Here is a 25,148-nt window from a genome sequence, read left to right on the forward strand (position 1 = left end):
CATCGTTTTCGGAAATGGATTGGCTACTCCCCCTGCCTCCAGCCATTGGCTGGTGGTCGGTGCTTTGTGGGCCCCACCATGATTTATGTGTCTCATCCATTCCGTCTATTTATTTTTATAGATCATTTCTGGTATGAAAGAAAAAATGAGGTATATCACAATCTCAAGTGGACCATGTTACAGGAAACAGTGTTGAATGAACGTTGACCATTAAAAACGTTTTGGGGGCCATAAAAGCTTTGGATCAAGCCGATATTTATTGTTTCCCTTCATCTGGGTCTTTACGACCTAAACAACAGATTGGATGTCAAATAAACAGTATAGTGGGCCTTAGGAGGATTTTAATGGTGAATATCCAATCATATTTTTTTTCCTGTGGTGTGGTCCTCCTAAGATTTATATCCCTATCATTTTTTGTAACAAGCCTAAAATGTTCTGTAAAAATGGATGAACAGAATGGATGAAACACATACATCATGGTGGAGCCCACAGAGCACCGACCACCAGCCACGGGGCTGGTGTCAGGGGGAGTAGCCAATCCGTCTCCATCGTTTCCTACATTGCAGCAAAAAAAATCAGGTGTATCCAAAACACAGGTTGGCCACACCATATAAAGTCATGCCCGAAGCCTCATATACCATGTACTGGAGTCCATTGAGTTTTGAAGTAGCCTAGTATTTAAGCGTCCATTCATCCTGGTGGTTCGCATCCAATATAGACTGATCGAATATACCATCCAATATTATTGAAGGCTTTTAGTAGCAGGAGTTATCATCACAATTATTCCCAGTGGTGTGGCCCATCTGACTTATGAAACTTCCTGATTTTTGCTCCCATGGATAATAAAAAGGGTCTTACATGATAGATGGATTGGATGTCATGGAAACATCATGGTGGCCCCCACACATTCTCTGATAGTTTAAGATAAACCTGCACAGCCTTGTAGTGGATTCGGCCTCATTAGTATATATGCATGCATGGGGGCTGTGGCCATGTTATCTTTTCTGTGAAGCATCTGTCTTAAAGAAGTTCTGTACAATGCGAGGCACGAGATTTATGGAGGGTCATTGGCCTACCATAGCAATGGTGGTGTTGCAGTTCACATATGCAACTATGTTTCCCATCACAAGAGCGGCTCTTACACAAGGGATGAATCCAAAGTTTTTCTCATAACATGTTTGGGTGTTTACTCCGATACATTGTACATGGATGTATGCAACCACCCTATCTCATGATATTACTTATATACATATCTTTCTATGTATCACCTTAAAGATCACTATCAAAAGTGTAGTGCATGTGATGATTTGTTTAGCCAGATTTTTGGTTCATGTAATCACCATAATAGGATGCATTGGATAGGTTGGATGTTATACACAGTACGTGAGCCATACGTACACACACAATGTGTGTGTGTGTAGAGAGAGAGAGAGAGAGAGAGAGAATGCTCACTAGCGCACTGGTTCTTGCAAATTCTCATGAGAACTTCTTTAAAACTATCTCACATTATATGTGTGCAAAATCTAAACCGTCCATGTGGTGCAGCACCCCATGAAACCTCTAAGGCTCAACTTTTACCCTGATCGAAAACTTTATTGGGCCATGGCAAAAGGCAACAGTTTTCTCCCTTGATTTGTCTCTCTCTTTGGCCGTGGCCCACTAAAGTTTTGGATAAGTGGGCCATAGAGGTTTCATGGAGTGATGAATCATGTGGACTGTTCAGATTTTGGGCTCAAATCACGGGAATAAAGTTCTGAGAATTCTTGCATATATAGGGGGGAGGGGGGGGGGAGTTGATTCTATGCAATCAAGCTCATGGGAACTTCCCACGAGGTCGAGCTACGTGGGTCCCACCATGATGTGTGTAGAACATCAACACCATGCATTTATGGGTCCCCTTTAAATTATGAAATATTAAAAATCAACCGTATACGGAACTCAAATTGGCCATTCCATATAAAATCATGTGAAGACATTCCTAAAACATATAAAAGCACTTGGTGGGGCCCACCTGAAATTTGGATGTGTCTAAAACTTGGTCTAACCCCTCATCCAAGTGGGACACACATAATGGATGGACTGGATTTGTGAATCACATCTCGGTGGGCCCAACAAATGATTTTGTACTGACTAATTCTTAAGAACCATCGACCCCTTTAGCGTATGATCCAGACAGCTCATCTAGAAGGTCCCGCTGTAGATGGGCCATGTGACAAAAACCTCACTCATCATAGATTCCACTGTCCATACAGAGTTGAGTTTGAAACGACGTTCCAGAAAACTAACCATTTTGCAAACGGTAAGGATCTCCGATTGGTGAGACCTCTACCTGTGGACCAAACACGACGTGTATCAAGATGAACGGTCTGGATCATCACATTAAGGGTCATAAGGGAGGAGATTGTAGGTGGACCACCATAGTATTTGTCATGCAACTATAGCCGTCCAATATCATCTGATAAATTCATATACAGGGAATTGTAGGGTCTGGCATCTCATTTTACTTGCTGTCATGGTGCATCTCAAAAGGGGGCCCACATTTAGTTTGTACGGTGATCGTGACCATCTCAGCTTGTGTATTCCTCCATGAAGATCTTTACGTAGGAAGGTACGTCTTTTAGGTGCTACATGGGCCTTTGGATGGGCTTTCAATAGCCCATTCTGGCCCACCTCCGGTTGGGCAGGACTGCTCATGCTCAGTACACATGGATTGTATACTGAGTAGGAAACTCTGTGGGGCCCACACTTGATGTATGTGTCTTATCCACGTCGTCCATTCGTTTTTCCAGCTCATTTTACGGCTTTATTACAAAATCGAAGCATATCCAAAGATCACATGGACCACATCACAATAAAGAGTGGGAATTGAATGCCTACCGTTGAAAACTTCTTGGGAGTCACGGAAGTTTTTGGATCAAAATGATATTTGTGTATTCCATTCATCCATGTCTTTTTTACCTTATGAACAGGTTGGATGACAAATAAACATCACTGTGGCCTTAGGAAGGTTTCAACAGTGGACGATATTATCCCCACTATTTCCTCTGGTGTGGTCCACTTGAGTTTTGGATATGCTTCGATTTTAGATTCAAAACACTAAAATGATCTGGCAAAATGGATGGACGGCGTGGATAATACGTATACATCACGTGTGGGCCCCCACAGAGTTTACTTACTACGCAATCCGTGTGGTCACCAATATAAGAAAAGGCCAAGTTAGTGAACAAACTGATGAACGGCTCGAATGCTGGCACGTGCTCTACTTTGGCACTTTTGGCTCGAATGCTAGCATCCAACCGTCAGTTTTCGCTACGTAAGGAATGGTCCTAACAAAATGACTATTTTGCCCCTCAGCTTGGTAGGTGCGATTGCTGTTGTAGGCGGGGTGTATGCCGTCCTTTATGGAAAGGCCCATGAAGTAGATGCTAGGAGGGAGGTAAGCCCAAGGGATGGTTCCGTACAGACGGAAGCCCCATCAGGTGAATCATCGGACGGTTGCAAAGTCGAGATCAAGGTGGCCCAAAAGGGTGATGAAAGGTAAGATCTTGGCATTGAAGGAAACTACCAAGAGATGGGACCCACTTGTAATTTTATTAAAACTCTATATATTTTCAATAAAATAGGTTTTTATTAAAGCACGTGCCTTGCAGGTGGGGCCCTGGGGGAAACTACAATATTTTTAAGTGGGCCCCACATGATGAGAGCCAGTTCTTTGGAAATAAATATTGGTGTATTGTGGCCTACTTGATGGATTAATCAACGATCCACGTTAGAATGACCACAGCATGGATGGGCCACGAGCCATCCTGACTATCACTCGTATCCTGCATGATTATAGAATGTGCAGTGCGATCAGGACCGTTTATCTTGTTGGCACCATGTGGTTGGCCATGACCAATGAAATAGACAAGAGAATTCAAGTAAAAAATGAGCAACGGTCTGTATTCAACAACAGCAAGTTTTGGGCTATCACCCATCCACATCCGCCCATCAGATGAACGGTTCCAATGATATGAACAACGTTCTTGGGTCTCTTGTCTGCCCGACAGGTACCTATTGTTCAGTGATCAACCGTTAGGTTGATGGATCTCGTTGTGATTGACCATATCCCCACAATACTCTGGATCTGAAGATCCTAGCCATCCATTCCAGAGTTGTGAGCCATCATTGAACTTTTATTATTAGGTCTTATAAAGCGTTCGTTACAGCCTTCCCATCATGGATAGTTTTGGGGTCTGGTCTACTGGGGAAGCGTCCTCAGTCAACGGTTGAGATTGCCAAATTACCCGACCGACTCCTGCACAGGTTTTCATATTTGTTACATCTGCATGCCCTTTTTTCTTCCTTCGTATTCCTGGCTGTCACAAGATTTGCCTTTCAATCTACCTAGTTCACATTTATTTTTTAGTATCTGTTTCTATTAATCTCTTCAATTTATAAGTGTGTGATTATAGTTTCTAATGAGATGCCGTTCTTTTTTATATTTTATATTATTTTTATGTTCTTTTTAGGAGAACAATAGCTTTTCTATCTATGATCCTAGTTAGCAAAAACATTTCATCTAATTTTATTTACTCTAATGACAATTCATGAATTAAAATTTGATAGTCATGAACTCTAAAGCAATTGAGATATCTTTAGTAAATTCATAAAAACACACATGTCATACAACTTATTGGATAAAAAAATCTAAAATATAATTTTTACAGTTATTTGCATCGGGAATTTCATTTTGATTTGTTGAATCTATAATAAAAAATTCAGATAATATGTATGAAACTTTAAGGGTGTTTAGCGCAAATGTTAGCTTCTATTTCCACCGTTTGAAGTACTATCCAAAGAACGATTCGATTTTAGATAACCCAGTTGAAGCATTTACTATTATGGTAGCCATAATTTATTTAATTCAACAAATTTAATTTCACAATTGTTAGATTATTTGGTTGAAATCAAATAGAATGTGTAAATAGAAAACTAAAAAGGAAATTAAAGAAAATAAGGCAGAAAACTTATAGAATTGAGTTGAGGCATAACATGAGTTACTTAGCTTGAAATCAAATTTGTTCCCCTTGGACAACTTCCCAAATGTAATAGATTTCCAGAGCAATCGACCTCTATGATACAACGGCTATAACATAGTCATAATGGTACACTTAGTGTATGCAAGCTCAAACTATTTGCAGTTTAACTTGAAAGTGCCGAGTTAACTTAACGACAAACTCGGTAGTAAAACTTCCTTAAATACAACAACAATAGGTAGCATTTTTTAAAAATAGCAAAAATATTTTTGTTATATGTGAAACAGATGGAGAAAATCTTTATAAAGACTCCGTAATAGTGCTTTAAGCACCCTTTGAAAGAGTTTGGTCCGATGGGTTTAAACTCAACAGATGTAACCAACGTACTACACATCTCTCTATTTAAAAAATGAAAGAGGGCAAGTGCAAGTACACTTGCACAAAATAAAATTCCTGCTAGTATACACGCCCGCACGAGTACACCTGCACCCGCACGAGTACACATGCACCCACACCCCGCAATTGTGTCGATGGCCCCACCTAGTCCATCACCGTGCACACACATGCAAACTCGGAATTAGAGTCGGTTTGGCACATCATGGCTTTCCTCGGCGCGCATGTGTATGGTCAACAGGATTAGAGCTGATGACATAGCCCCTACAAGACCAAATTCATATCTATCCTGGAAAAAAAATAAATAAATAAACAAAAAAACAAAACGTAAGCCCCATGCAAAAAAGTTATTATTATATATATGAAAAATTTCTTAGGTAAATCCAATGTGAAACTAAATCTACAGAAGGGAAAAAATATTTAAAAAATATATTATTTTGAAACACAAATATATACAAGGAAAATGGGCCCATAATGCACTATTCCAATGGATTAAAAACAATAAATAAGAGAGTGATTTGATCATTTCATCACTAAAAACTATGTTCTTATCCTTACCAAATTATTAAGGTTCTTGTAACATCCTGAATTTTCACTATTTTGGATTTCAAAAAATCCATCAATTTTTATTTTTTTAATTTTATTTAATTAACCTAAATATTACTTAATAACCATTAGCACTCAATGTCGGTGTATACAGGGGTGGTACCAGTAAAGAGCCGCACCAGTCCGATTAATCAGCCATAGGAAGCCAATGAATCCGCCCGATCACTTGAACATCAGGTGTAGTGTAATGTCCCGCCCAACCAGAACAGTGTCCTGAGGCGTCCACGTAGGATTTGCCACAGGACCGTTCGTTTAAGCCACTCGTAGTGATGTATCACAAATAAATTAGATCAAGATTAGCCCAATTGAATAGATCAGATGGGTCCTGATAGAACCTGGTGAGGGCCTCCAAGCCAGATGACCGTTAACACCTAGCGACAGCCCGTGCGGGCTATACCGCAACACGAGAAGGTCAGAAAATTATAAAAATTCAAGGGAGCATAGATCTCACTGGGCTTGGGGACCATCGCGGACCACGGACCCAGTAGACACCCAGAAGTGGAATCTAGCACTTGCCAGATGCGCCCCACCAATGCCAAAATTGGAATCTGGCACGTGTAAATAAAAATTGAGATATGAGACATTTCAGCCGTCAGATTTCTTCATAATTTACGATAAGGGTCTAATGTATTTTTCTACGCCTGTCCATAAAATCTGGGTCCCGATCGTGGCACGGTGACTGTTGATCGCGAATCGGACCCGTGCGACCAAACCCCTTATCCGATCGTCCCCAAATTTTGCATGGCCCTTCATCGGGCCATGGAGCACCTATCCTACTAGTTTCATGGCTAGAGGGCCACCAGAACTGCCTCAATTCTCCAAACAAGCTCTACACCGCTCGTTGGTGGGCCACTAGTTCCAAAACTATAGAATAATATCCATCTTACTGGGCTTGACGTCCATCGCGGGAATCGGACCTAGGTACGGTCCAGAACCGGTCAACTTGAGTCGAAGGACGAGTGCATAAGAAGTGCAAATACCCTAAAGGAAGGAGTTGAAACTTAAGTGAATTGAGTCGTCCACTCTTATGCAAAGTTGAGGATTTCGGACCGTCGGTTTGCGACCAAACTTTACCCATGGAGTAAGGATATTTCTCTGCTCATATCCGTATAGCCGCGGCCCTGATCGACTATCGGTGACCGTTGAACAGACTTCTTATCATATCTGTCGATCGACGCATCCAAATGGCGGGCCGATCATATCCATACGTAGATCATCATTAGGGCTAGCTATCTTACGGTGTATATTGACTTGTACACCCCATAGTGGGCCCTAGAGCTTAGAAAGACCCTCACATAGGTCTAGTATAGTAAAAACCCAACACTTGAGACTATTTGCACCAAATCTAGCATTATAAAAGGGCCTCCTTTGGGGCACCTCTCTCCCCATACGAATTTGCCCTAGAGAAGGAAGGAGAGAAGAGAGAAAAGGTAGAAGAGAAAGAGGAGAAAGGAGGAGAAAGAGAGAGCAAGAAGAAAGGAAAGGAGTATGTGGTAGGAGGTGGGGCCCAAGGAAGCTCAACTTTGCAACTCTCTACCCATTCTCCAAGGAAACCTCCACCAAACCCACTCATGCCAAGAAGCGAAGGTAAGAATGGTATATTTCCCTTCAATAGAGCAACTTAGTATAGATTTCTAGGCATTAATGTTGTCTTTCTTGATTTTGATTTAGGAAATGGTGGTTTTACCCAAATCCCCAAACCCTAAGACCTCAAAGAATGGAAATCTCCTCTTAAGGTGCGGACTATTATCCTTAGGTGACCTAGCACCAATTATAGTTTGAGTTTAATAATTTTGTTTGCTTGATATGTTGTATGGAAGAATTTAAAGGAACCTAGGAATGGTATGTTGTTGGATTGTATGGAATGGCATGTTTAGTTCTCCTTGATGTTAAATCTTGTCTCTCATGATCTAGTGTATAGATTATTACATGCTCACATTTGTTTGATTTCCTTTTCTCTCATATGTGTTGCTTCTTAGTGTGTTGATTTATTGTTCTTATGTAATTGATCCCTTGAGGTGTAGGAAGTGCTTAACTTCCTCACCAACCCACACCACACACATACACTTTATTCATGATATTAATAGTTTACTTGCTAGAGATATTTGGATTGTATGTTGAGTAACATGAGAACATGGTGTTGAATATATTTGATGTTATATTGGTAGTTGGCATGCTATGAGTCACTATTCCTACCCTTGGGTTGGTCAGGAACAGGAGGAGAGCGAAGGTAGTTTCGTTGGTAGGACCACCTTGAGGCTAAACCCATGGGTTTGGGCGAGTACGTGTGTGCGGCAGTAGTTAAACTATATGGGTCGCTTGTACCCGATGTCGTTCCACCACATACTTGCCTGGGCTTGTGCGGTTTAGTCCACTGGCTGACCCACCTGGTTTGTTAACCTTGTTTGCTCACATATGTATGAAAACTGAAACACTCTACCACCATTGTAGCCCATCGATACCAGATGGAATATTGATCCACAGTCTCGTGAGCCGGGCATGGTGGAATGGGACACTGTGTCCGAGCTGTCGGCCTACGCTGGGGTGACGCGCCTCCCCGTAGTGACCGCGAGCGACCCCACATTCAGCACCCCCATATGCTTGAAGTCGGGGATGGGGGAAACCCAACGAGGTCAAGGATCATGGGGTCTCGGCCTCACACATTAGGAGGTCTTGGCCTCGCAACTAGTTCAGGGCATTTGATACGTGGGGTGTATTAGATTTCCAAATCTGCTGGATGAATGGACTTAACTAAAAATTCGGTTAACATCATCATTGCATGGCATTAGCTAGGTTGGCGACTCGGCAGTCAAGGTCGCACCGAGGGAGTGTTGGCATTGGCGATCGTTAGATGGTGTCGCACAAGGGAGTGTTTTGACGAGGGCATACATCATATCATCCTGTATGCATGCGCATTAACAAGACTAGATAGATGTTTATGATTGATTGTTTTTCATTAAATTCTTATTATAATTGATGCTTGTTACAACTTAAAACTAATAATACCCACTAAGTTGATCACTCACTCCCACTCTGGGACGATGTTTTAAAACACCAACCAGACCCGTTCATAGATGCAGGTGATATAGATTTTGTGGAGCCTGGTGATGCGAGCCTCGAGGAGGAGGACGAGTTCTCTTACTTTCAACTGATGGATGGTTCCCCGTCGGCCTAGTAGACAGGATTTGGATCGCTGAGTTGTGAACTCAGCTCTATTCTTTTAGACATGATATTCCTTTTGTGATTTTGTTGGGCAACGCCTGATGCGACCCTTTTTATATCCTTTTGGACATGTATACAATGATCTATTTTCATTTCAGCAGACTAGTTGTGATCGTGCTTCATGTTTCAAGTAATTCCATGCTGCACCTTTTAACCTGGATTAATCACATATTAATGAAAACCGATTATAAGTGACCCCGGGAACTCGGGAGTCGAACGTATGCACGACCCCTAATTTTCAGGGTGTTACAGTTCTTTTGGTAAAATTATGGTCCCTAAAAATTCTTATAGTAAAAACTCCTATTAAATATGAGCCGAGTAGCTACGGTAATTTACCATCATTTCTAAGAAATATAAGGAAATTTTACAAAAAAAAAACTACCCAACTGATATAAAATTTACATTTCAATACATTTTTCAAAATTATTTTAAAAAAACTATCTCATTAGTTCATATAATTATGTTCCGCCACCTCCCGTTGCATTTGTTTAACGGCTAGTTGGGTGGGTAAATGAATTGGTTGCTTGGTTGGGCCTTATCATGATGTTTATGTGAAATCCACCTTAACCATCAAGCGCATCACCTCATCTTAGGCAAATGATCCAAAAACAACCCCCATCCATGATTCAGGTGGACCATGTAATTAAAAACAGTGTGCAAGCAATGATCATATTCCTCCAAACTGTTCCTCTGGGTATATGGCCTAATTGAATCACGGATGGACTTGATTTTTAGAACCTAATCCTATATCTTAGTGTGGAATCTAATCGTTGGAGTGGATTTCATATAATCATCACAATAGGCCTATAAAAGTCAAGGGAAATACCTATCTTTCTCAACTATCTTCCTTGATATGGCCCACCTTAATTACAAGATCAGTATGTATTTTAGCTATTGGCCTAAACTAGGATTACACATCTAATGGTTGGAGTGTACTCGAAAAAAAAAAAAATTTTGCAGAGAAGGTGGACTCTTGGTTTTGATGGCCCACCATAATGTTTATCTAAGATTCATTTTGACCATTAGATATTTAGTCCATATCAAACCCAGGTACCAAAATAATAATAATAATAACTTTGGACTCTAATGAGCCCTTGATTTTTATAGGATCGACGGTGATAGTTACATGAAACCAACTTCCACACAGAGATTTAGGCAGCCCAAAAATCATAACCATCCGTAATTCAGGTGGACAAGCTAATGAAAACAATTTGGATGGTGAGCTTGCAAGGAGGACACTGTTTCCAATCACGTGGTCAACCTGAATGACAGATTAGGCAATCTTAACCATCAAATTCGGGCCCATCAAATAGTTGCTTAAAAGCAAGGGGTACTTCAGCTTCTAAGCGTAATTGCTGGTCTAATCTCCATCTACAATTCGTTAATTTAGACAGTATGCCACGTGTACGGTTAAAGAGTCATAGCATTTTTTTAAGACGGTGATGAGCTAACACATGAGTTTGGCCCGCTGAATATGATGTACTCGAATCCGTTGTACAGACCATTTGCAGTTTTCCATGTTGTTATGAAAGGTTAGGGTCGTCCCGGGATTGGTGGTTAGCAACGGTACGCGGGTTGGCTGGCGACCCCCTCACCACCCAGCGAGCTGGTGGAAAAGCCCTGTGGACCGCACCATGATGTATGTGTTTTATCCACGCGGTCCATCCATTTTCTACCTAATTTTAGAGTGTGAAACTAATATAAGTAAGATTCAAAGCTCAAGTGGACCACACGACAGGAAATAGAGGGGATTGAACGCCTACCGTTGAAAAATTCTCAGGGGCCACAGAGGTTTTGGATCAACCTGATATTTGTCTTTTCCCTTCATCCATGGTCAAGTGAATTTATGAACAGGTTGGATGGCAAATAAAAATTGCGGTGGCCCCAAAAAGTTCAACGGTAAGGGTTCAATCCCCGTAGTTTCCTGTGGTATGGTCCACTTGGGCTTTGGATCTACTTCATTTTTTGGCTCAAACCCTAAAATGAGCTTTAAAAATGGATGGACGGCGCGGATAAAACACATACATCATGGTGATGCCTACAGAGCTTTTCCATCAGCTAGTTGGGTGGTGTAGGGTCACCAGCCAATCAGCGTCCGAAGCGTGGTCAACTGGGTCACAATCTCGTCCCAGACATCACCGCTTGTATTTCATTAAGAAAAGGCCACCACTCTACAAAGCACATGGAAAGCAGGCCGGGTTACATTAGAAATGATGCGTCTCAACGGACAGTAATTGACTCTCATTTCCAAGCTGTCGTGTACTCTTTAAGCCAATCCAGACCGTTCAATTCATATATTTCACTTTGGATTTGAATGGAGAAAATTATCAGATATCAGATTCATCGGATGGTCCCACGCGTTATATGGTTCCTAAATGGTTAAAATTTTATAATGGAGGTCTGACTTCTAGAAATGCAATCTGATGGTTAGAATTATTGGATTAGTTGGCATTTATGGTTTTATAATCCAACCATGATGGCTATGGTTTTATAATCCAACCACGATAGGCCACGATCTGGATCGTCCAGAGTGCAATACATACAAGCTAGATGTACGGTGGATGAGATACCACCGCGTAAGAATATGTCCTGATGTTTGCTAAGCTACACGCCTGTGGAACGATTCCCTGCCCATCCACACTCAAAAAATGCCTACTTGGCACGTGTACAGGAGATCCTAGCCTTCCATTAGATGGGTCACACTGATTAGATCTTATAGCTTGAAAACCAAGATCACTGTCCATGAAACAAATGATGACTAGAAAAAAATAAAATAAAATAAATAGCCGTCCATCTTATTGATACAATATGGCTCATCTCAGAAATGAAACGGGCTGATTTTAGGCCATAAAATTTAAACTACCCGCCTGACAGAAAGCTCAGATCATACACACGTGCTATATTCACGTGTGTGATTGCGTGTGCATGGGCAGAACTCCACACGAGCGTGGGCAGAGCATTTCCCGCCAATGGCCACATGAGACCCACCGGATCCACTGCAAATCTTCGTAGGTTAATCTTAAGCTACAAAGATTTCATGAAATCCAATCCGTCCATCATGTTTAATCCATGATTTCTTACTTGCAGAAAAAATAGGTGTATCGAAACCTTAAGTTGGCTACACCATATAAGTCATGCCTAAAGCCTCTAATAACACGTAATGAAATCCAATGAAACCTGGAGTGGGCTATTTTTGGAGCGTCCATTCATCCTGATGGGTTGAATCTTCGGATGGAATATAAGAAAGATGGTGGGCCCAAAGCAGAATATGGAAGGTTTTTAATGTTTGGAGTCCTCATCTTAATTGTTTCATGTGGTGTGGCCCACCTAAGTTATAAAATCTCCTTAGTTTTCTTTACGAGGAGAATATAAGAGGCCTTACATGATAGAGCGATTGGATTTCATGAAAGCATCACGGTGGACCCCACACATTGTGATGTAGGTTAATATTAACGTACAGCATTGTAATGGATCCGGCCTCGTCAGTATATATATACACATGCATGACTGCCTTGGGCCATGCAATTTTTTCTGTGAAGCATCTAAAAAAGATCTGTGCATTGCGAGTCACAGGATCCATGGAGGGACACAGGCCTACCATAGCCATGGTCATGATGCAGTTCACAAACGCAGCTGTGAATCTCACCACAAGAGCAGCACTTACACAAGGGATGAGACCATGGGTCCTTGTTGTCTACAGGCAGGCCATAGCTACCATTTTCATGGCACCCATTGCTTATTTTGCTGAGAGGTTCTCTCTCTCTCTCTTCACTTTTTTTTTTTTTTTTTACACATGCACACACACACTACCACACGCTCACGCCCTAGTGGGATTTCACCACCTATGGGTACTCGAACCCTCAGCCAGGTGTTGAAACTCCTGAGAGTCTACCACCGGAGTAAGAGCAAGGACCCAGGTTCTCTCTCTCTCTCTCATGGTAGATTAAATCAGGTCCTTGGCCCATTGGGTCCCATCTTACGTACATATTGGTCATCTTGCATACACATTGGGTGTACCAAAGTTCAAAAATCAAAAAAACTAGGCTCAACTCGACTCAGCGTGTGGCTGGTCAGGTTGACTCGAAGATTTCCGTCTCAACTTGATAGTTAACTAATAGGATCCCTTCCCATGGCTCAACGGTACAGGGAGCGTACGTTTTAACACTCTGGTCATTGGCTCGATTACTATGTGAGGTGTGGGTAAGTAATATGCGCTCGACCGCATAGTACATTTCCATGACGTAGCTAGAGTGATGGCAACACACTGGTGGTCGGATGTTAAAAATTTAAAACAACTGTGAGATTTTATAGGAAGAGTGAGGAAACAAAACCCATGAAACCAGTCATTAAAATACGACTCCGTGTATTTCCTCAAAAGCTTTCAGCATGAAGGTACTACTATAGAAACCTAGTTGGAGCCTACCTTGGGATTTTTTTATAAATCCACCCCATCCATCCATTTTTCTATATAATTTAAGGGGTTGAGCCTAAAATTGAAACAAATCTAAGTCTCAAGTTGTTCATATCACAGGAAATATTGGGAATAATGATTTCAACCATTGAAATCTTGCTAGGCCCCACACTGATGTTTATTTGTCATCCAATCTGTTCATAAGATCTTACGGACATGGATGAAGAGAAAAAACAAATATAAGCTTGATCCAAAACCTCCTTGGCCCCAAGAAATTTTCAACAATAGACGTTTAATTCAACTGTTTCATGTGGCATGGTCCATTTTAACATTTTATATGATTAATTTTTGGATTCCGGCCCTAAAATTATATGGTAAAATGGATGGACAGAGCAGATCAGATACATAAATCATGGTGAACCTCACAGAGTTTACTCAGTACGTTAAGAGCACAGTGAGTTACTCACTACGCAATCTGCTTCCGGGCAAACAGGCAGTTCCAGAAGCGGATTGGCTACTCCCCAACCACAAAGCCAATGACGGGAGGTCGGTGCTCTGTGGGCCCCACAATGATGTATATATGTGTTTCATCCATGCAAGTCCATCTATTTTTCTAGATCATTTTCAGGTATGAGACCAAAAATATATAAGGTATATTCCAATCTCAAGTGGACCATATTACAGGAAACAATGTTGAATGGACGTTGATCATTAAAAACTTTTTGGGAGCCAAAAAAGTTTTAGATCAAGATATTATTTGTTTTTTCACTTCATCCATGTCTGTATGACCTAATCAATAGATTGGATGTCAAATAAACAGTACAGTGGGCCTTGGGAGGATTTTAATGGTGGATATCCAATCACTATTGTTTTCCTGTGGTGTGATGCACCTGAGATTTATATCCCTTTCATTTTTATGATAAAGCCATGAAATGATATGTAAAAATGGATGAACGATATGGATGAAACACATACATCATGGTGGGGCCCATAGAGCACCAAACACTACCACCGGGCTAGTGGTAGGGGAGTAGCCAATCCGGTTCTTGCCCGTTTCGCGCTACGCCAAAGAAAGAGGACGCTGATTGCGTCCTACCCTCCCTCGGACGGTAATCCATCCCGGTATAGCTTTGTGGGGCCCAACGTGATGTAAGTGTTTTATCTACGGAATATATGTGTACACACACATACATACATATGTTTATATATAAAGGAATGCTCACCTACATGCCTTACGTGAACATCTGTGCGCACCTTTGCACACGTGTCATTAGCACAGAATTTGAATGGTCCACATGATGAGGCACCCCCCTGAAACTCTATAGGCCCAATTTTCAGCCTGATCAAAACTCTAGTGGGCCATAGTAAAGAGAAATGCAAATCAAATGAGCAAATTGTTTCTTTTTGCCACGGCCTACCGGAGTTTTGCATAAGGTTAAAAATTATACTTGTAACGTTTCATGGGGGTGCCGCATCACGTGTACACTTCAGATTCTGTGTCTATGCCGTGTGTGTAAAGGTGCGCACGGGTTATGACATAAGAAGGTGTGTGTAGGTGAGCATTCATATATATATATATATATATATATATATATATATATATATATATATATATATATATATATAGCGGTTGGCTAAAAATCACGTTGAGTCGAGTTGCCCAATTTATGTCGACTCACAGTGGAGTCCTGGAACACGAGTAGACAGACTCCTGTTATAGTTCACCGACATTTTGAAAATTGTGGTGATTCGTCCCCATCACACGTGGCACTCATATAAGTCTATCCAGACCGTCTAATTAAATTGTGGGGTACCATGCGGATAGAATATATCTCTAAAATAATACTGATCAAGAAATTATAACCATCCAATTGATGTCTATCAAATGGACAGTTAAAGGAAAACGAGTGAGTGTCCCAAATTCCAACAGCAAGAAGGGATAATTTATTATCATCTTCTCAGTGTAATTTTTGCAAGGTTTAGGGACAGTCTGGATTACCATATAATCATGTCATGATTCACGTTTATTGTCGAAGGCCTGCCATTTTTAAATGATGGTGAACTATTAGAAGAGTATAGACCTTGAGGCCACCAGCTAAACAGGCCGGACTTAGGCCAGTCTCTTCTCCAATGCATTTTATTAGGCTATTGACTTTCTATTGCATCATTACTATATTATTTAGTATATGCCAATTCTATGGCGGGGCCCACCGTGTTGTGTGTGATGTCCACAACTGAGGTGCGCCACGCCATGGAAAATTTCTTGTCGGTATGTGGGACCCACAGTAGTGTATAATCACCCTATCAGGCGCCACATGCAGAGGTGGTCAGATGATCACAACCGTCCACGTTTTGGATGCATTACCATATGGCCACCCTAGATTCAAATCATTATGGTTGACAGATAAATTTACTATATTGGAGTTGGCTGGATTTGGACGGTTAAGGTAACTTGGTCTCGGGCTTGATTTGGGCTAGGTGGACTGAGTCCTTTTTTTTTTCCTGCAATAGGCTCGTCATGAACCCTATTTTCAGCTCATGGTGGGGCTGGGATGGATGTCCTACCCCCTCCAGCAGGACATAGAGAAGCCCCTTCCTAGCTAACAGACCCACTTGACTCTTATATGGCACACACCCAATGGCCCTTGACGTGGGATTAATACAAAATGTTCTCAAATGGACTAAGACGAAGCTGGTAGTACTGTTAATGGGTTAGCCTATGTTTAGTTTGAGCCGGCCTGTTGGACCATGGTCCTAAAAGTCTAAGACATTTTCCTTTAAGACCAAGTTGTAGTGTAATGAGAAATTTTAGGGTGTTTGGAGTAGTCCAATTAATTGATCTGGACGTTCCATTCAGTCCAACACACTTTAGCTCTCCTCATGTGTGTTTTCTTTCTTCTTTTTTTTCTTTCTTTTTAATAACAAAATTTCTATTCTATGTGCTAAAGAAACTTTGTTCGGAGTCGACTTGTCAAATCATGTTACAGCATCCTACTGATTGTGTGATTCAAACTCATAACCTCAATTAAGCTAGCAATTAGCATTTAACACTGGGCCAAATACTAATTTTTCATTTTAAGTTGCATATTTTTATATTTATTTCTTTAAGTGTTTTATTACTAGTGTACTAAAGTTCCTAGTTTAATTATTAAAAAAAATGAAGTTGAATTGAGTCTTCGAGCCAACTCAACATGGCTGGTTATCAAGTTGAGTTGAGTTTTCCGATTTTTAAAACATGTTGCCTACTAACCATCCTTGATACAGAGGGTTCTTTCTAAAGTAGTTCTCACAATATTCTTGTTAATCTTGTAATGTTTTTTACAAAGTCAAATTCATCCAAACACATTTAGGTGTTTCCTCCTACACACAACATATAAATATATATAAGCGCTCTATCAAACTATCACATGCTCTTATAAAAATATCCTTCCTACCTTAAGGCATACTATCATATATAACTTAATACATCCCATAGTTATAATTGATTAATCCCAAAAATAATAAAACAATATCGCATATATTATGATTTCAATATATTGAATGTTTAATCAAAGCAATCTTCAAAAGCAAGTTTAGTTGGTCATGTCGATCTATCATTCTGATTCCAGATACAAGGCCAAACCAGTAAAGTCATAAATTCTTCATTGACAATCCTACTCTCTATAAAAATATCTAATTAATCATCCAACTCATCAAGATCCATTTGACAATCATAATCCCCATAGGAAACCTAATTAATCATCAAATTCAACATTTTTACCTAAAAGGCTGAATAAAAGTAACCAGTCAAGTCCCATTAGGACCATATGTATTTTCAAGAAACAAACATAAAGAGTACTATAACTACTACTACCAAAAAGTAAAATCCAACTTCACTTTCTAGATCCATTCAATTTGTGAACATGCACACACCTACACATATATGTGATGACAATATTTTCATATGGTATAGACTCAATATAGTTTCAATAGTCACACCATGCATAGTGATCCATAGATAGGTTATCCTCACTAACTTGCTAACTATAACAAATTCTAAGTTTGAAATTTTCAAAAATAAGTTAGGCATCACAATATATTTCACATTGAAATTTTTTTCCATTTCCTAAGGAGAGGTCTTGAAAAGTCGCCAAACAAAAATGTCCCAATCACATCCATTCTTTATATGCATAACAACAATAAATTGGATGAAAAAAATATAATTCATTTGATTAAAAGAGCACACTTTCCAACATGATCCATATATAAATAATTTGGGTCCTTAGGGTGTGCAAGTGGTCCATCGAGCTATTCTATATTCGTTATATATATTTGTATTTTTCTACAACTCTAATTGTATGTTTTACAGGAGAAAGCCAACTGCAGCAGCTTTAGGTATAAAGAGCTTGTCTTTGATGTTTATTACTTCTCTAATTGGGTATGTTTCAAGCTAGCTTTATTTCTTATTGAATTATCAAATGCAATTAGTTTGTATGCAATCCTGATGCCAATGTGTTAATCTAAACTGCTAATGAAGTAGAACCATCTTCTAATCCAAACCATCCAAATAGTAGTCATTTTTTTCTAATCATTTATTTCCAATGCATGATATTTGATGGTTATGATTAGTTGTATCAAAATAATTCTTGAGATACATAAGCAATCCATTATGTGCCAGCTTAATGGATTGTCTAATTCCATTTTTGGAACTTCTATAAATCAGACCATTCATTTTGTAAGCTATTGATCAAATGGTTGGGATTAACCGATAAGTGTCATATTCCCTTGGTGGCACTTGAATAGTAGGACCAAGTGGTTGGTGAAGATCGTGAATCAGATTGTCCCTGAGTCAAACGTAACGCATTTACATAATGATAGGAAACAAACTGATGTAGTTACATTCCTTTCTATAAAAATGTTGCTTTTGCTTCTCCTATTATAACATGAAATTTTGTTTATTCTATCTTTTAATGTGGTTGGAAGGTAACGTTGACCTCTTTTACAGGATAACTGTTAACCAAAGCTGCTATTTTATGGGCATGTCTCTCACATCATCAACGACTGCAAGTGCCATGTCTAATCTACTCCCAGCAGTTACTTTCGTCATGGCAGCTTCTTTAGGGTAAATAATTCAAAACTACTATTTAATAAATCAAGAAATCACTTTGAATTTATTGAAATAGTCATTTGATTGAAAACTACTATATTAGACATCAGAGATATGATGTAGTAAGAAGGGATACAAAGGTCCTAAGTTGAACAAAGAGAAGATCCGAACCCAATCCTTTTAATGATTAGGTCTGGATTCTTACCATAGACCTAATTCATTAATATGTATAGGTGGGGACTCATTTTGGTCCATGTCCAAATAAGTCGTTCTTGGTTAAGTTTAAATTAAAAGGATGTAAACCAAATTTATTCATCTATCAATGTGGAACAAGTAGTAGATGGCTTTATAGATTGTCATATTAGACTGAAAAACAGGTCGAAAGGTTCAATATAAAGCAAAAACAACCTAACTTACATTATAGTTTCCAACAGCCATAATATTGTGACCATTTATCAAATTTATACATATAATATGTTATTAGAAAACTATTAATGGGTCTCATGACTTAACCATAAAATAAAGTTGATTTAGGGGTAAAATTTAAGCTTGAAGTCAAGATTTACAATTTTTAATAAGTTTTTAATTTATTATTTTAATCATTTATGTGTTTGAAGAGTTGAATGTTATTTCAAGAACTTTTTCTTATCTTAGGGTAATGAGCTAGTTTATGTAGGCTTTGGTGTCTTTACTATTTTTAGTAATATATTATTTTAGAAAAGTTTACTATTATGAGTGAATTAAGAGTGTAGGCTTATTTAAATATATTTATAGCATTGTAAAAAATAATTCATGGGTTAACATCCCTTGCTTCTCCTTCTAAGATAATTTTTCCCTTGCGCATTTAAGAAGATGATGATATCATCTCCCCCTTTTTTTATGCACTCAGGCATATAATCTATTCATCAAGTTTGGGACGTATCTAAGTAGGGACGTTTATAATTCCCTATTCAATATAGACTTATAATTGAGTACTCCAATACATATTTTCTTTAAATACTTTTAAATTTTTATTCAATTATATTAGAATTTTTGGTAGGGAGTTCAACTCAATTTAGTTAATAGTTATTATACATTAGAGATCATATTCTTTTGGTAGGGATTTAAAAAAAAAAAAAAAAAAAAAAACCTAATCAAAACTATTAATATGAAAATGATCTGTAATACATAATTACCATTAACTAAAATGAGAATGTTCATTTTTAAGGGGAATCCAAATGGGCCTTTAATTAACTTAACTAATTTTTAAAAGTGTGTTGCAAATCAGAATCCATAGCATAGAGTGTTGGTTGAATGCATTTTTAGGTGTATAAAAAATCCGAGCCATCTAAAAGTTAGTTGTGGGGTAGGATATACTTTGATATATTTAGAGGCTAACCAATTTGATATTCAATCTACTTATTTTTTCATGATCCAACTCATGACTCAATGGTAGACTCGCTCGCATGTCATGGGTTTGAGTGCCAATAGGAGGGGGTGTGAAAAAGATTGATATTCGGGATGAGAGTGGATTGCACAATGAGTAAACTTTGTGAGGGTCATCATGTATGTATCTTATTCATGCCACCCATTCATTTTTTTTCCATATCATTTTACAGAATGAGCCTAAAATTGAAGCATATCCAAAGCTCAAGTCACCAGAGGAAATAGAAAAAAATAACGGTTAAAAACTTCTTGGGGGCCACAAAAGTTTTATATCATGCTAATATTTGCATTTTTCCTTCCATCCATGTCCCGGTGACCTTATGAACAAGTTGGATGACAAATAAACATAACTGTGGGCTCTAAGAAGGTTTCAATGGTGGATGTCATTATTACCACTATTTCTTGTCGTGTGGTCCACTTGAGCTTTGGATATGCTTTAATTTTGGTCTCATGAGCTAAAATATCCTAGTGAAAGAGATGGACATGGTGGATAAGATACATGCATCACATGTGGGCTCCACAGAGTTTAGTGCACTGAGTTACTCAGTACACAATCCATTCTCACTGGGGACCATCACTTGACGCGGTGGGTCCAATTTCAAATCCATGCAATTGGACCCGAATGAAGCATGCCTAGGTTCAACCCAATGGGCCAAGACCATTTGTCTAAGCCCAGTTCATGAGCTTGGCGATTTGGACCAATTCATCTGGTCATAAGTCAAGTCAAAGGTGTTCATGCTGAGTCGACTCGAACAAGCTAGGAATTGACTATCCATTATGGGACAAAGTAGACACTCCACTCAAGATAATACAAATGATCTATGCACAACTAAACCTTTAAATCCATCTCAATCCAGAGCCCCATTTAGAACTCAATTCAAGCCCAAATTCAGGCCCAATTACCCTTAGGATCCTAATAATATAAGAGTGAAAAGCCCAAGGAAGTACCCAACTCTCACCTCAGCTTCCAATGAAATCTGGGTGCCACGAGCAACTCATCAGCAGCTCATGATGGGCTGCCTGACATGTGAATGATCGCCTAAAAAGAAGAAGAAGAAGAAGAAGAAGAAGAAGAAGATTCGACGAGGTAGTGGAGAGAGAATTATACCCTCCACCTTGATTATATTGCTTGAGTTGTAATGAACACCGTGCCTAGTTTTTCACAAAACCACACTTTTTACCACTCCCGTTAACCAATGGTAAAATGTCATGTGGCACACCCATCTCCTTAGCCAATTATAGCCCTCCTATCATTTTTAGCCCCCAAACTTAACAAAAGAAAAAAAATGTATCTAAAATGCCACCCTCCACACCTATGAATACTCACACCATCCATCCACCAAGGAGAAAAGGAGAGTGAAAGAAGAAAGTCTTTTCCAGCCAGTAGGCCAGCCTAACATGCTAAAGCCTTAGTTGCATTAGCAGTTGGAATGCCAATCCACCCTATTCAAGTTGATCCTTACGAAAAAATCATGCACCTGCTTTTCTTTTCCAAGAATACTTCAACTATAAATCAATTGCATTCATCTTCGCACATGCATTTGCATCATCATCTCCCTCCTTAAACAATCCTACCAGATTGTCGTTGTCAATCTCTCATTCTTAATATTGCACCCTTGCACCCTTTCATAGTATACCTTTTAATTGCATCATCTAATGCTATACTAACCAAATCCCTTACATTTCACTAAGTTTCATGAAATAGATATAGTACGTCAGTACAGATAGAGAATGTGCCTAACCCTTTCCTTCTCTAGCTATTACTATAGTCCCTATTTCGAAATCATACGTGATGGATCAGGAGTCATTATAAAACCAGAAAATTTTCAAATTCTCTGAGTTAACTAGCTAATGACAACTCCAAACCAAATATTTAATACCCCAAATCAAACTATATAACCACATCAAGCAAAAAGCTTTAAAAGGCCCCATGAGTGTGATCCATACAATCTCAGCGTTCACGGACAGGCATTAGCCAAGTGCTATGTCGTATAGGTTTAAAGGAGTCGTTTGGGCCATCTTTAGCATTCATTAACCTACGCCCAGATGAGTTATTCACCAAGTATTGAAAATCAAACCATGGTCCAACCCAAGGGCTCATCTTGGGCTGAGCCAACTTCTCCAAGTTGCAACCTAATGCAGGTGACCTTAATAAAAACTAGGCAGGCCCCACACGTCCATTGAATGTGGACTATCAGCCATTTTTCCAACGGTCCATTATTACCCTGTCTGACAATAGGACCAGCCCGATTTCTCGGCGAGGTCACGGCTGGGGTGCAACTAATGAACGGTTTAGATGAGGTCCACAAAAACATTAACATGGTTTTATTTTAATTAAGCGGATCAGATTAGAGAAAGTCAATATAAGAAGTTTGGCGAGCGTAGCTAAGGTGATCGGAACCATTGTCTGCGTCATGGGAGCATTGTCCATGGCATTGATCAAGGGCCCAAAGCTTCTCAACATGGAATTCCCAACATCCAACTCTATTTTCCAATCAGAGGGTGAGAACTGGATTTTGGGTTGTGCTCTTCTCTTTGGAAGCTGCTGTTGCTGGTCAGTATGGCTGATTTTACAGGTACATAGTACCATACCTTTTTAATTTTCTCATGTTTCTCAACCATCCATGTCCTCAGCTCACACGTGTGCCAGATGGAATCCATCTACTCATCAGCTGGGGTGCATGTGTGCAAAATAACTTCATCAATGGTTCACATTTAACTTGCATGTGTGGTCCACCTAATGAGTGGGCCAGAATGATTTTTACCCAAACACGTACTTCACATTTGCACGTGTGAGGAAACAGCAGCACTCCATCAGTTGATGTTTACCCTTCAATTATCTATGACAGGTACCCATGTCTGAGAGCTATCCTGACCATTTATCTTTATCGGCTTGGATGTGTTTCTTTGCAATGATCCAATCAGGGGCGGTTGCGATCTTCTTAGAACCGGACCCAATAGCTTGGGAGTTGAATTCAAGCATTAAAATCTTGTGTTGTATCTATACAGTAAGTAGTTCTTCAACCTATAATACCATTGTCTTTTCTTTATTGAGTAATTATAGAGATTGTCCTCGGTCTTGATTATGTACAGATGTGGCCCACCAACTACATATAAGTGATTTAAAAGCTAACGTCCCCACCTTCCTGGGATGTTAGCAACATCCCCAAAAATTTTAAATAACACCTGTAATTGCCATTTGCCAATCTGAACCGTCCATTCATTCAACTAGGGAGGAAGCAGTGATGCAAAAAAAAAATGGGATGATCTGAAACATCTGATCAATAGCATGAAAAATGGACGATCAATACTGAGCGGATAAAAAATTTAGGTCCAATCATCGTCTTGAAACATCCTTTTGATAGATCCCACTTTATGTTGCTTATGATTCCAAGGAATCACTTTGGTTCGTGATTCTAACCATGTGATCTATGGCTTATAAATAACAAATGAATGGACGGTCCAGATTGATTATTAAAAGAACACGTAGTTGCTAACGCGCCACTAAAGGTGGGCACATTAGCAAAACCCTTTAATATAAAGTATTCAACGTACTGAAGATGTGCCACATGGTGAAAATCTCATTCATCAGAGATTACACTGTCCAGAAAGAGTGAGTTAGAACGAATGGTCCAGAAAACTAACCTTTTTATGGACGGTGAGGATCTCCAATTGGTGAGACTTCTTCCTTGTGGACCATACACAGGGTGTGTATCAAGATGAATGGTCTGGATCTTCACATTGAGGATCATAAAGGGTGAGATCATGGGTGGCCCACCATAGCATTTGTATTGCAATTGTAGCCGTCCAAATATCATCTAATAATTTCGTATACAGGGAATTATAGGATCTGGGATGTCATTTTACGTGCAATCATGGTGCATTTCAAAAGGAGGGCCCTTATTCCCTGCAATGTTCAGCCCATTGTGTACAGTGATTGTGACCATTTCAGCTTCTATTTTCCTCCATGAAGAGCTTTACATAGGAAGGTACGTTTTTCAGGGGCCATTTGAGCTTTTGGTACGGCTAGCAATGGACCATGCTGACCACTTCTTTCTGGGCTTGGGTCATTAGCCCAACCTCAGATGGGCTAGCCCAATCAAGGCCAATATAGTCAACAGGTGGGCCATATTCTAGTATGAAAATAATGGACGGTATGCCTGAGTGGATGAGCTGAAATGGACCAACTTTTTGCTCTGTACATTGGCATGGTAGAGTCCACCTGATGAGCGGCTCGGATCCTAGCTACATGTTCCATGTTTACACGTGTGGGTATGAAAATATAAGATGTGTGTGACATGTTGACACAATACTCTTACTACTAACGGGTTTCATCCAGCCGTTGGTTTTTGATACATCAAGGAACGGTACTAACAAAATGCTTGTTTTGTCCCTCAGTTTGGTAGGTGCTATTGCTGTTATAGGTGGGCTGTATGTCGTTCTTTGGGGTAAGGCCCATGATCTAGATGCTAGGAGGGAGATAAGCCCAAGTGATGGTTCCGTACAGATAAAAGTTTCTTCAGATGAATCAACGGACGGTTGCAAAATCGAAATCAAGGAGCCCCTATTGGGTGATAAATTGCAAGCCATTGATCGAGATGAGACTACCCACTGAGTGGACCCGATTGTGATTTTGTTTTGATTTAAGGGATAATTAATTAGGGATATATGCTGCTTTTGATTGATATTTGGAAACCCGCATTCTTTTAAGTTAATTAAATTAATGCACCTATCCATTAAAAAGACAGTGATTAGAAAACTAAGAAGTTGACTTTGGCAAATTGAGGCAGACTAAAAAAAATCCATCAAGACCTTAAAACGATCATTTTTTCATTATAGCACTAGTTTTCAAGAATGTATATCTGCTTATGGGTGTACATCGAGTCTAATCGAGTCGAGCTAGCCCTAGCTTGACTTAGCTCAGCCACTAGCTAATCCCAGTTCAAACTTGACTCGGCTTGATCTTCGAGCTTGACTGGCCAACTCA

At 39.6% G+C, this 25,148-nt stretch overlaps 1 protein-coding gene across 1 annotated transcript; it reads left to right on the plus strand.

The window, feature by feature from the left end:
- The first annotated feature begins 12,817 nt into the window (after positions 1-12,817).
- LOC131254862 (WAT1-related protein At4g30420-like) lies at positions 12,818-24,776 on the plus strand. The gene is made up of 7 exons (XM_058255566.1): positions 12,818-12,990; positions 17,999-18,067; positions 18,635-18,751; positions 22,509-22,737; positions 23,011-23,169; positions 23,999-24,150; positions 24,560-24,776. Exons 1-7 carry the CDS (start codon positions 12,818-12,820, stop codon positions 24,774-24,776), a joined length of 1,116 nt encoding a protein of 371 aa, XP_058111549.1.
- The last annotated feature ends 372 nt before the right edge of the window (positions 24,777-25,148 follow it).

The sequence above is a fragment of the Magnolia sinica genome, chromosome 9 (genome assembly GCF_029962835.1).
Source record: "Magnolia sinica isolate HGM2019 chromosome 9, MsV1, whole genome shotgun sequence".
Classification (NCBI taxonomy): domain Eukaryota; kingdom Viridiplantae; phylum Streptophyta; class Magnoliopsida; order Magnoliales; family Magnoliaceae; genus Magnolia; species Magnolia sinica.